At 39.5% G+C, this 11,171-nt stretch overlaps 1 protein-coding gene and 1 non-coding gene across 2 annotated transcripts; one reads left to right on the top strand and one right to left on the bottom strand.

Moving 5' to 3' along the window:
- Positions 1-329: 329 nt before the first annotated feature.
- On the bottom strand, positions 330-435 carry LOC141568027 (U6 spliceosomal RNA). Its single transcript, XR_012491040.1, has one exon. It is a non-coding gene; the product is annotated as a U6 spliceosomal RNA (small nuclear RNA).
- A 4,070-nt stretch (positions 436-4,505) lies between these two features.
- Positions 4,506-7,887, top strand: ATP5MC3 (ATP synthase membrane subunit c locus 3). The gene is made up of 5 exons (XM_019727479.2): positions 4,506-4,639; positions 4,838-4,946; positions 6,149-6,226; positions 6,754-6,947; positions 7,630-7,887. Exons 2-5 carry the CDS (start codon positions 4,911-4,913, stop codon positions 7,742-7,744), a joined length of 423 nt encoding a protein of 140 aa, XP_019583038.2. The 5' UTR covers positions 4,506-4,639; positions 4,838-4,910; the 3' UTR covers positions 7,745-7,887.
- Positions 7,888-11,171: the final 3,284 nt, after the last annotated feature.

Raw genomic sequence — 11,171 nt, 5'->3', positions numbered from 1 at the left:
TGTTAAATTCATTCATTTCATTTACTTTCAATTTTTAGGGAATTTTTTTAATTAAAAAAGTAAAAATTTTTTAAAATTTAATTTTAAAAAAGTAAAATTTAAAAGTAAATTTAAAATTTACTTTTATAAATGGTTTGCGTGGTTCCAAATTCAAGTCTACAAAACACAGCATTGTAGAAGTTTAGTTTCAAAGAAGTCTAGTTTCTATTCCTGTTTCCTCCAACCTATTCTTTCCCCCATAGGTAACCATCTATGAACCTTCTAGTTTTTACATATAGGAAATGCAATTCTCTCCACTTTTTCTATGGAGGTAAATGGTAGCATACTATAAAAACATAGGACACTTGAAGAATTTGTATGTCATCCTTGCACAGGTACCATGCAAATCTTCTCTGTATCATTATAATTTTGTGTATATGCTGCTGAAGCAAGCATGAAGAGACTAAGATTTCACATGGATAAGAGTTCAGAACGTGGAGACTGCCTGAAGAGAGATGGCTCACCACAGAGAGCCTTATATGGTCTGGAGATACCATGAAGATACCAGGTACCTGCAGAGAGAGTAAATTGCCTGGGGGTGGACCAAAGGCATTGAAAAAAGAAGTGAAAGGGTAAACGCAGACAGACATTGCCTACCTCACAGCTCAGCCTAGGGCCTAGCTCTGCTTCAGCTTATGGCCAATTCCTGCCAATATTCTGTTGCATCAAAAATGGATCAATGAAGTGCTTTAATGTTTTCGCTTTTTTAATTAAATTTTTTAGGCACATGAGATTGTAAACACAGAATCCTTCATAGGCACAAAAAAATGTTTGTTTGAACAAACTCATGCCACATACCAAAAAATGTTCCTTGGGTTCTCTAAGTTTGAATTTTGCAATATTAGAAAGGAAAAGACATTCTAGAGGTCATTATAATTTGTCCAAATTGACTAAAATCTTAGTTTAAAAGAGAAGAATAAATTTATTGCAAATTACTCTGTACATACTAAGCTTATTTATTATTGAGCAAAAATATATTGAGTGACTACTATGTCTAACACTCTGTTAGCTGCTATAGAAGAAATAGATATGAATTAGACCCAATCCCTGCCCTTGAGAATTTTACCATCTGTGCTAGTTATTAACCTATGACTTCTCGGCTACAAATCCATCCTCTGTCTTGCCTCCTTATTCTAGAGCTGGGCACTATAGGTATTTCTGCTCTGATAACTGGCAAAATGTTAGGCTTTGCCAATAGAGGGCGATGGAAAGACACTGTGAGGCTAGAGCAAGAGAAAAAGGACTTCCTTCTCTGTGCCGTTCACATGGAGCCAGTAGATTGGTTGGCCGGTGACTGGTTATGTTCACTTCAGCAGTCCTCGCGGTTCACTTGTGGCCCATACAGGTGGAAGGTACTTTCCTATGGCAGCCACACACCCTCTATATTTCTAAGTTCTTCTTCAGACAAGGGTAGTAGCTATTCCTACAGTTGCTGTTTCTGCATCCCTTAGAGTCCACTCTATCTTTCTTAGACACCTTTTACTAGTTAACAATCTGTATAGTAAGGTTTCCTTGTTCAAATTACTGATATGGTTTCTGTATCCTGGTTGGTCCTTGGCAGATATATCATGGAAAAAGGGTGGGAAAGACAAATGTAAGTTAGTAAATTCTGTGCAAGAAAGGCCATTTCTGCTATAATCACAGCCCAAAGATCAAACAGCTTCAGAGATCTATAGAATTTATATCAGTTTGGGTTGTATTGAGCTGCATATAACACAAAACTAACTTTAGTGGCTTCACCAATTTATAACACAAAACTAACTTTAGTAGCTTCACCAAATAGAGATTTATTTTCTCATGTAACATGAAGTCCATAAATAGGCATTTGAGAGCTGCCATAGCTATTCAAAAATAAAAAGTTAAGAACCCAAGTTCCTTTTAGTTTCCAGCTTCTCCATCCTTAATGTGTGGCTTCTGTACTCATGGGTACAAGATTTTGCTTCACTTCCACACACTGGGTTTGTATTCCAGGCAGGAAAAAGAAAGGGAAAAGGAAAAAAAGAAATGAGCCAGTTGAATCTAGCCCCTTTCTAAACATTCTTGGAGGCAACCTCAACTCACATATCACTGACCATTCCTAACTGTAAAGGAACCTGGGAAGCTCAGTATTTCTTAACTATGAACAGGGTTCTGTAAATAAGAAAAAAGGGGAAAATGGATATTGGATAGACAACTAGCTGTGGATATCACAAATTAATTGAAAAATGAGTAAACTTTTGAGATGAGCAAGAGTCCGCAGAGACTAAATCACATACCCATATGTACTTATTCATTTTCTTTTAATGTAAGTAGTCTTTCTATATTAATTATTGGCCATGACATAAAATAGGTTTTCTTCAATAACTAGCATATCTTACCAAAAAAAAAGTATGGAATAATATTTATTTTATTAAGTATATTGTTTTCATGTAACTCTTGAATATAAATTTTAGCCTAAACCCTCTGGCTCTCTCAGAGGACATGTGAGGTGGATATGCTTTCTCATTCCTTAAAGTCTTTTTTTCCTCCAGCAAATAATTATTGGATCTTTTCTCTTTTTCTCTTTCTGTATGTCTGTGTTTCTCTATCTCTGTTACACACACACACACACACACACACACACACACACTTAAAGATACAACATCTGCTCTTTGAACAGCTAAAATTCTTCATAAATATTTAAACTCTAAATAATAGAACCTGCAAAGGACCTATTCTCTCCTCTTCTAGACCAGTTCATCTGCTTATTGACATGTTGACAGTACAGGGCCTGAACTTAAGATTTCACCTCTCCCTGCCATAGGCATCTGCCCGTGTGTTCTCTGGAAGAGCTTCTGTTAGGGATCCTGGCTTCTCCCCTGCCGCCTCCTCCTCCTCTTCCTTAACAGTTACTAACCGATTTATGGTTGAAGGGACAGGAGCTTCCTGTAAACCAATTCCATACACAAATCCATTTAGAATAAATTTTCCCTTAAGAGGATCTATTATTGAAATATAAGACATATGATTGCGAATGGAAAAAGGGCCACATGTTAAACCTGATAAGCTCAGGAGACTGAAAATAACCACATAGGATGACGTGAACATAAAAATTCCTAACTCAGGTAGGTCATGGCAGGATGTCACAGCCTTGGCCTGTAGCTTCCTTGACAAAGGTCAATCTTTACCTTAAGTGAGCCTGTCTGTTGTCTTTTTGCATCTAAGATAATACACCCTTTGGAATGTCAGAGTAATCCTTATATCCAGATCCCCCCAAGGGGCACATCCCATCACACCAGAGCAGGAAACTACAAAATCTCTCATTGTTAACTTGTTCCCCAAATACCATCTCTATGTGCTGTAAAATGCTATTGACTATCCTGTACCCACCAATGTAAAAGAAGTGTGTGTCTCTCCATGTTGCTTTTTATCCAATCCTAGAGATTTACCTGCTTTGCTTTCTCCTACCCCCTTAATCTGCAACCAATGGATTTCATGTAACCTTCCTCCTTGGATTCTGATATATAAAATAAGTTGCAAAACGGCCATTTTCCCAATCCGTTGAGACTTTGCTTCCTGGCAATTGTCAGTTTGGCTCAAATAAACTCTTATGAGCTTTCTCTTAGGCTGGATGTCTTTTCGTTGACATGATGCTTAATTTTATATATCAACATGAATGGCCATGAGGGTGCCTAGATTAAACACGATTCCTGGGTGTGTCTGTGAAGGTGCTTCTGGATGAGATTGGCATTTGTATCTGTGAATATATTCAGTAAAAGCCATTTTTCTGAGACATTTCTGTACTCATCTGAAGAAAATGATTTGTCCACAGTTACCAAAAACCGGTGTTAAAGTTGGGTAGGCTTTGAAAATACTCAGACTTTCTCTAGTCCCAGGCCCTACATGAAGTATGTTACAATCCCTTAATTCTTCCAATCAGAGCAGGAAGAAAAATTTACCTCCCTCACTTTACAACAAGAGCCAACTTTGTGCCCAAATTGACAAAACTCTTAGATCTATTCATTTGCTAATTTCTTTGTCCCAGGACTTCTAGGTCAGGCCCTCTTTCACCCAAGGATTAGCCACACATCTGGAATCCTTTCCAGATTCCTTTAGAGAAATGTATTCACTCTGCTGGGGACCTTAATATCTTCTGTCAAGCAGTGAATGAACCCCTTCTACACACACACACACACACACACACACACACACACACACACACACACACACTCCTATTTCAGAGAATGACCAGGAAGAGGAACCCTCTACTAAAAAGCAACTGATAAAAGGCAAATTTCACAAGGTGTCAAGTGAAAGAAAAAGTAGCAGTTTCCTCCCGCCAGCTCAGAGCAAAACCTGTTCAGTCCTCTTTGTCGGGGCTGGTTTTCAATTTCTTCTTTTTGTCTCTCCTTTACCACCCACTGTCCACCAGCCCATCATTGGATGCCTGTCCGACTCCTTCCCAACCGGTTACCAATAAAGTTGATACAAAGTGACCTTGAGCGCCTTCCCTGCTGCACCCGATTCCCCGCCTTTTCCATCCGGGTGCCGCGGCGCGCATAAGAGCCGCACCGCGCCTGCGCGCCCAGCGCCACTCCTTCGACCTCTGCCGCCGTCGCCGCCGCCGCCACCTCCCGGGACGGTAAGCCCAGGACGCGGGAGCAGGGCCTGGCCGGGGCCGAGCAGCGCCCTTGGGGACCCATTCATTCTGCTGGCGTGTCGCTGGGCGCGGGGCCCAAGCTGACGGCGTGCACAGAAGCCCGCGGGACCTGAGGGTGGGTCGGGGAGAGAGGACAGGCCCTCGGAGGGCACTTGACCTTAAGCCTCTTTGCCTCCTCAGAGAGGAAGCGGGAGAGGAGCCCACGTCGCCTGTCACCCAAGTCCTCCAGCCGCGCCGCCCCGAGGAGTGTAAGATGTTCTGCGCCAAGCTTGCCTGCACCCCCGCTCTGGTGCGTAGCCCAGGCTGGGCCGGGGACGGAGGGCCGGACCTCTTGGCCTGGAGCGTCCACGTTGTTGAATGGGACGCCTCCGGGCGGCGCACATCGCCCGCTTGCGACAGCTCTCCCCTCACCCCTTAACCTTTGTGTCCTTTTCTCCTTTTCCTCCTGGTTCTGGGGCATCTCACTCTGCTCCTTCCCCCCACCGCGGCGGTGGAGGGCAGCCGAGGCCTAGCTGTCAGGCCCCACGCGGTGTAGGTCAAGCCCTCCTTGTCCCCAGGCCTGGGGCGTCCCCCTCCCCCACCTCCTCGGTCACTCTGGGGGGTTGGTGTCTACACGAAGGTTGGGGTACTGTGAAGGATGCAGGGGGCCACCGAGGCCTACCTCAGCGCAGCAGCGCTCTCCATTGCCTACGTATCTGTAGGTCAAACTCGCTGCTGCAGAGAGAGGGACTTTGCCTCACCCTGTGTGGGTGGAGGAAGGTGGCGGAGGAGCCTAAAGCCTTTCTTCCTGCGTCTGAAATGTTATTTCCATAACCTTTTTGGAGGCTTTAGGTGAAATGAAGATCTGGGAGATTTGTCCTAGAGAATCAGATCTTGGTTCTGAAGGGATTTTCTGTGACCTTACTTTAGTGGACACTCAAGGACAGGCAGACAGCTGGACTGGAATATGGCCTTATGGTCAGAGTATCTCACCGATTATTCTTACTCTGATGTAGAATTGCTTAAACTGCTTTTTAATTTCATGATTAATGGACATACAGGAATACCTTGGAAATGGTGAGAGCCCATATTAACTGATGAGCTATTTTAAATGACGGTCTTTTATAATGACACTTGTTGGTCCTCTTAAACTTACCAAAGAATGTGGGGTGTTTATTGTCGTTTTTCTGATCTGAATTGTAGCACCACAATAATTGAAATTTTAAAAGCAATACCTATTCTTTTTAAGTAATTGTTGTGAGAAATTTTGTTTAGTGTATTACAAGTAGCTTATGAGGCAAGCTTTAAAATTTCATTGGCAACTTTAAAACTACTGAAATTGCTTCATGTATTGAAAATGACATAAGAGCCAAGATATGTGCCAATACAGAAAAGTAATGAACTTTCTGATTCATTTTTGCTGCTTGCATTTTAGAACTCGTGCTGCAAGAAGGGTCTTTGAAGTCTTATCTGTATTCTTACTTATTACATGGAATCTTTTTTCCTTAATAGATCCGAGCTGGATCCAGAGTTACATACAGACCAATTTCTGCATCAGTGTTATCCCGACCAGAGGCTAGGACTGGAGAGGTAATAGTAATAATAGAATTTAAGTGACACTCCCAGTAAGTCTTATGGTTTTGATTAAAGTGAAGACAAAAAAAACCAAAAACAACACAGACCCTCATTAATTAATGGTTTGAGTGGAATCCTTAAAAAAAATGTGCAGAAGATGAACCAGTAAAATAAATTTCTGTATCCAAAATATATCCACCCAAGTTGGCTAAGAAATATAGTCAGTATGTATATTTAAGTATTTATTCTTGGGTTGCCTATATTTAAGATTATAATAGCTACAGTCATTGAAAAGCCTACTCTGAAAAAGCATATGCACGTACACTGTTTCTTAATTTTCAACAAACTTATAGGATGTAGATACTGTTATTCCTACATTATTGGAATTATTCTAAGCCCTTGGTATTTTTCTATTGTGCCACACCACACACATTCAAACTTGGCTACAAAATAGAGAACTAGGTATCATTTTGGCAAACTGTAATTAAAATAGCTATCTGTGATGACTGATTTGACCTTTGCCTTTATTTCCTGTTCTTTAGGGCTCTACGGTATTTAATGGGGCCCCGAATGGTGTGTCTCAGCTAATCCAAAGGGAGTTTCAGACCAGTGCAATCAGCAGGGACATTGATACTGCTGCCAAATTTATTGGTGCAGGTGCTGCAACAGTAGGAGTGGCTGGTTCTGGTGCTGGTATTGGAACAGTTTTTGGTAGCCTTATCATTGGCTACGCCAGGTAATTTCCACTGTCAGATAAGCTAGTTTAAGAGCATGCTTGAAATAGTTGGAAATTTAGAAAACTAGTGAAATAATAATAGCTACTTTGTATTAAGTACCTCCTCTATGTCTTGCATTATATTTTGAGGGCTTTACATGCATTATCTCACTTAACTCCCCTTAACACGTGTTGGAGATACACTCCAGTTTACCTGTGAAGGACTAGAGACACAGGTCTCTCAAGATCATAGCTAGTAAGTCTCAGAAAATAAATTGTAACTGCATTTGGGTTTACAGTGTGCATTCTCAATTGTTAAGCTATACTAGGAATATACTAGAGCAATTCTTTAAAAGTATCAATTTCCATTTTGTTATTTAAGACCTTATTTCTAAACTGTCAGATCCTAAAAGGTATAGAGCATACTTTCACAGGGATAAGAAAATGTCAGAACCCTCCAAAATGGATGAAGACTAACCATTTATATTGACATACAAAGACAGCTTTCTCCCTTTCCCCCATGTGATTAGGATTGAGGAGAAAGGAATGTCAAAAGCCAAAGCAAAAGATACAGGCAAATGCTTTTCCAGTGCTTTGCAGTTTACAAAGATCTCCACATTAGTAATCTGATTCTTTAACATTTACCAAACAATTGAAATTCAAATAATATCTCAAAGTAACAATTGTGTTGTATCTCTTTTAGAAACCCTTCGCTGAAGCAGCAGCTGTTCTCATATGCTATCCTGGGATTTGCCTTGTCTGAAGCTATGGGTCTCTTTTGTTTGATGGTTGCTTTCTTGATTTTGTTTGCCATGTAACAGAAATTACTGCTTGAAATGTTGGCATTCATCTTAATTACGGATTAATTGTGTATCTTACTGTGACTCCGAAAACTATAGTATTGGTGTCATGGAAATATACGTTATTTCCAAAGTTATTTCATTAAAGATGAAAACTTTAATTTTTGCTGTGATTTGTACTTACCTAAATTTAGATCCTCATAAAGAAGGACTTGCATTCAGGCAGATGCTGTTCAAGTCAAAGGGAACTACAGCAGTTGCCTCACTGATGAAAAAGATCCTAATGTAATTTTTGTGGGAATTCTTTTATATAGTGTTCTGCACATTGTAAATTATAGGGCTTTTGTTCATTAAATGAGAAATATTTGAGTGCTTTGAGCTTCTATGAGATATGATTAATTAAACCAAGATAGTTAATTGCTTAAGATGATTCTGTGTTTTTAAGGGCCAACATGAATTCAATACTGGAAACAGGATCACCTTCCAAGACTAACTTGGCTGGTCTTTCACAGCGGGATCTAGAAATCACATCAGCTTTTTAGGATTTGAAACCTTGTTAAATGGGGGTGGGAGGCAATTTTTGCTTTTCAGTAAGTGTTACATTAAGCAGTTGTGTGTCTATAATGAATCTTATCTGTCTTTTAAGAAGAAACTCAGTCTAGCAGCTAGTTTCTTGCCTACACAAGGCTCATTAAAAACCAGGTACCAGTAAGTAAACTGAATTGGCTACATTTTTAAAGCCAACAGTTGCTGAAGCATTGCTTATCGTTGATACAGATGTTTATAGTAGGAGTTTTGGGAATGATAGTTGGTTCAACAGTATTTTATTACTAACAGTATGTGTTGCTTCTTGGTCAAATCTTTCCTATGAAAAGGAAGAAAGTGTTGCTATAGAAAGACTGAGTTTTCCCCATAGCAAATATAATACCCCTCTTTCTCATCTCAGTTTTAGGGTTTCTGTGAAGGTTAGGATGATAATTAGGAAACCTGCATTTTACTTCCTTAATGCCTAATATGATTTAAATTGAGAAAGAGCCATCAATTACCAGGGTTTCTCAGAGTGCGGAGGAAAGACCACCTCCATCAAAATCACCTAGGATATCTGTTTAAAATACAAATCCCTGGGTTGTTGACCCACTGAATTTGAATCTTGGGCCATGACACTCAGCTGTCTGCATTTTTAAAAAGATTTCCCAGCTAATTTTTGTACATACTGTTAGAGAATCACTAACTTACATGCGTACTTTCCACTGTCTATAAAGTGAAACGAGGCCATGAAAAAGCTAATGAGCTAAAAAGTTACTATTGCTTTTTGGTTGGTTAATCATCTAGTCTATATAACAAATTCCTGGAGCCTTCAGTATTTTCTTGAACAGTACTACTCAGTATTTGAACTTGGCAATGTAAATAAAAAGTACAGTATTTCTATGTTACCCTGAATATAACACCTAGCCGGACAATCAGCTCTAACGCGTCTTTTGGAGCAAAACAATATAAGACAAATAAGTCCGGATCTTATATTAAGTTTTGCTCCAAAAGACGCGTTAGAGCTGATTGTCCAGCTAGGTCTTGTTTTCGGGGAAACACGGTATATAATCCAACAATTCCACACCTTTGTATATACCCAAAAGAATTAAAAACAAGTGTTGAAACAAAAACTTGTATTTGAACGTTGATAGCAACACTTCACTGTAGCCAAAAGGTAGAAACAACCAAATGTCCATCAACTGCTCAATGGATAAACAATATAGTATATCCATATAGTGGGATATTATTCAGCCATAAAAAGGAATAGAGTAAACCTTGAAAACACGCTAAGTGAAAGCAAGACAAAAGGCTGCATGTTGTATAATGCCATTTATATGAACAGACAAATCAGTGATAACCCAGGGCTGAGGAGAGGGGGAAATGAGGAGTGACTACTTAACTGGGTATGGGATTCCTTTTCAGGTAATAAAAATGTTCTGGAATTAGTGGTGATGGTTGCACAACACTGAATGTACTAAAGGCCACTGAGTTTGTACACTAAAATGGTTAAAATAGCAACTATATTTCACTATTAAGTACTATACTATTAACACAAAGTACATAGTATAAATCATACCAAATTTTTAAATCCTGGGGAAATACTTAGATTAACTAGTCCTCTGTTCCAAGTTCATTTGAATAAAATCAACTTTGGTTTTGTTTTGTTTTTTAAAAAGCAAAACTCTTTTTAGTACTGGTTTGGTGGTTGGTTGAAGGGGCCTGAAACATTGATTCTGGAACAAGGTTTCTTGCAAGAGATGCTCCAGCTGAGGAAATCTGAAAATGGAAAGGAAGTATCTGGACTGTGGCTTCCTGAGCGCCATGTTACTGAGCAAAAAGAAAAAATAGTCTTTAGAAAATCAGTATAACTGAGAAGTACAACCACAGACTTACCTAGAAGGGAAAAAGATACATTGCGTCAAAAGATCAACATCCTGGAGTATATCCCTCTACTGCATTTTTATTTCCAGTAACAAGTTTCTGACATTGAAGTACATCACTGGAATACATCTGACAGCAGAAATGTTTATTGCGCACCCTTTTTACAGGAAGTACCACCTCCCTTAGTTCATTAGCCTTACAAATATTAATGGTAAATGCTTTTCACTAACAGTTTCTGAACAGGCCAATAAGATGATTTTCCATCAAATAACAAATGAATTCATTTTGATAAAAGAGTTTGGCCTGTTCATAAAATCCAATAGGCAAGAGCACTTGAGAGGCAGAGTGCCCATTCGACTATATTTGTTCAGAATATAGTTCCCCAAAGCTTCAGTTTTCCAGTATACTTTTTTTTTTGGTATTGTTAAACCTTTCCTCAATGCAGAAATGTGACAGTTTTAATGCCTTTGGGATTAACTCAAAATACAGGTTTGAGTATGAAATGTGTGTTTGAACTAAAGAGAAATTTGTCATCTAGCCACAAACACTAGGTATATGTGGAAATAACTAAAGCAAAGTAGAATGGTGAGTTCCAGAAGAACGTCAGTAAGTACTAAGATGTTCGGAGGAGGTAGAAAGAATTTCCAGCGATGGAATCACATGAAAAAGTGTTATTCATCTACAAATCAGGATAAACCTTAAGGAACTGGTAGAATGAAGACAGGCCAGAAGAAGAGGGTATCTTGGCTAGTGAATAGCATCAGGAAAGGTATGTGAGAAAAAAAGCTGCATGGGTATGGAAGGGAAATAGTGTGAGATAAGGCTGCAAAGGTAGGCTGGGGCCAGATTATGTAAACTGGCAGATGTAACAATGTAGGTTTTATTCATCTGACCACAGCCAGCCATTGAAGATTTAGAGCTGTGTTTTAGAAAGATTAATATAAGACCCGTGTGCAGGATGGACTAGAGCCAGTAGTGATCAGTGGTTTCTATAGGAGCTTTTTTTCTTTTTTTTTTGTAAGATTTTTATTGGGGA

The sequence above is a fragment of the Rhinolophus sinicus genome, chromosome 17 (assembly GCF_057876585.1).
Source record: "Rhinolophus sinicus isolate RSI-liver-muscle chromosome 17, RSI-T2T, whole genome shotgun sequence".
Taxonomy (NCBI): domain Eukaryota; kingdom Metazoa; phylum Chordata; class Mammalia; order Chiroptera; family Rhinolophidae; genus Rhinolophus; species Rhinolophus sinicus.
Note: the sequence above shows the minus strand (reverse complement) of the source record. Positions and strands in the feature narration are given on the sequence as shown.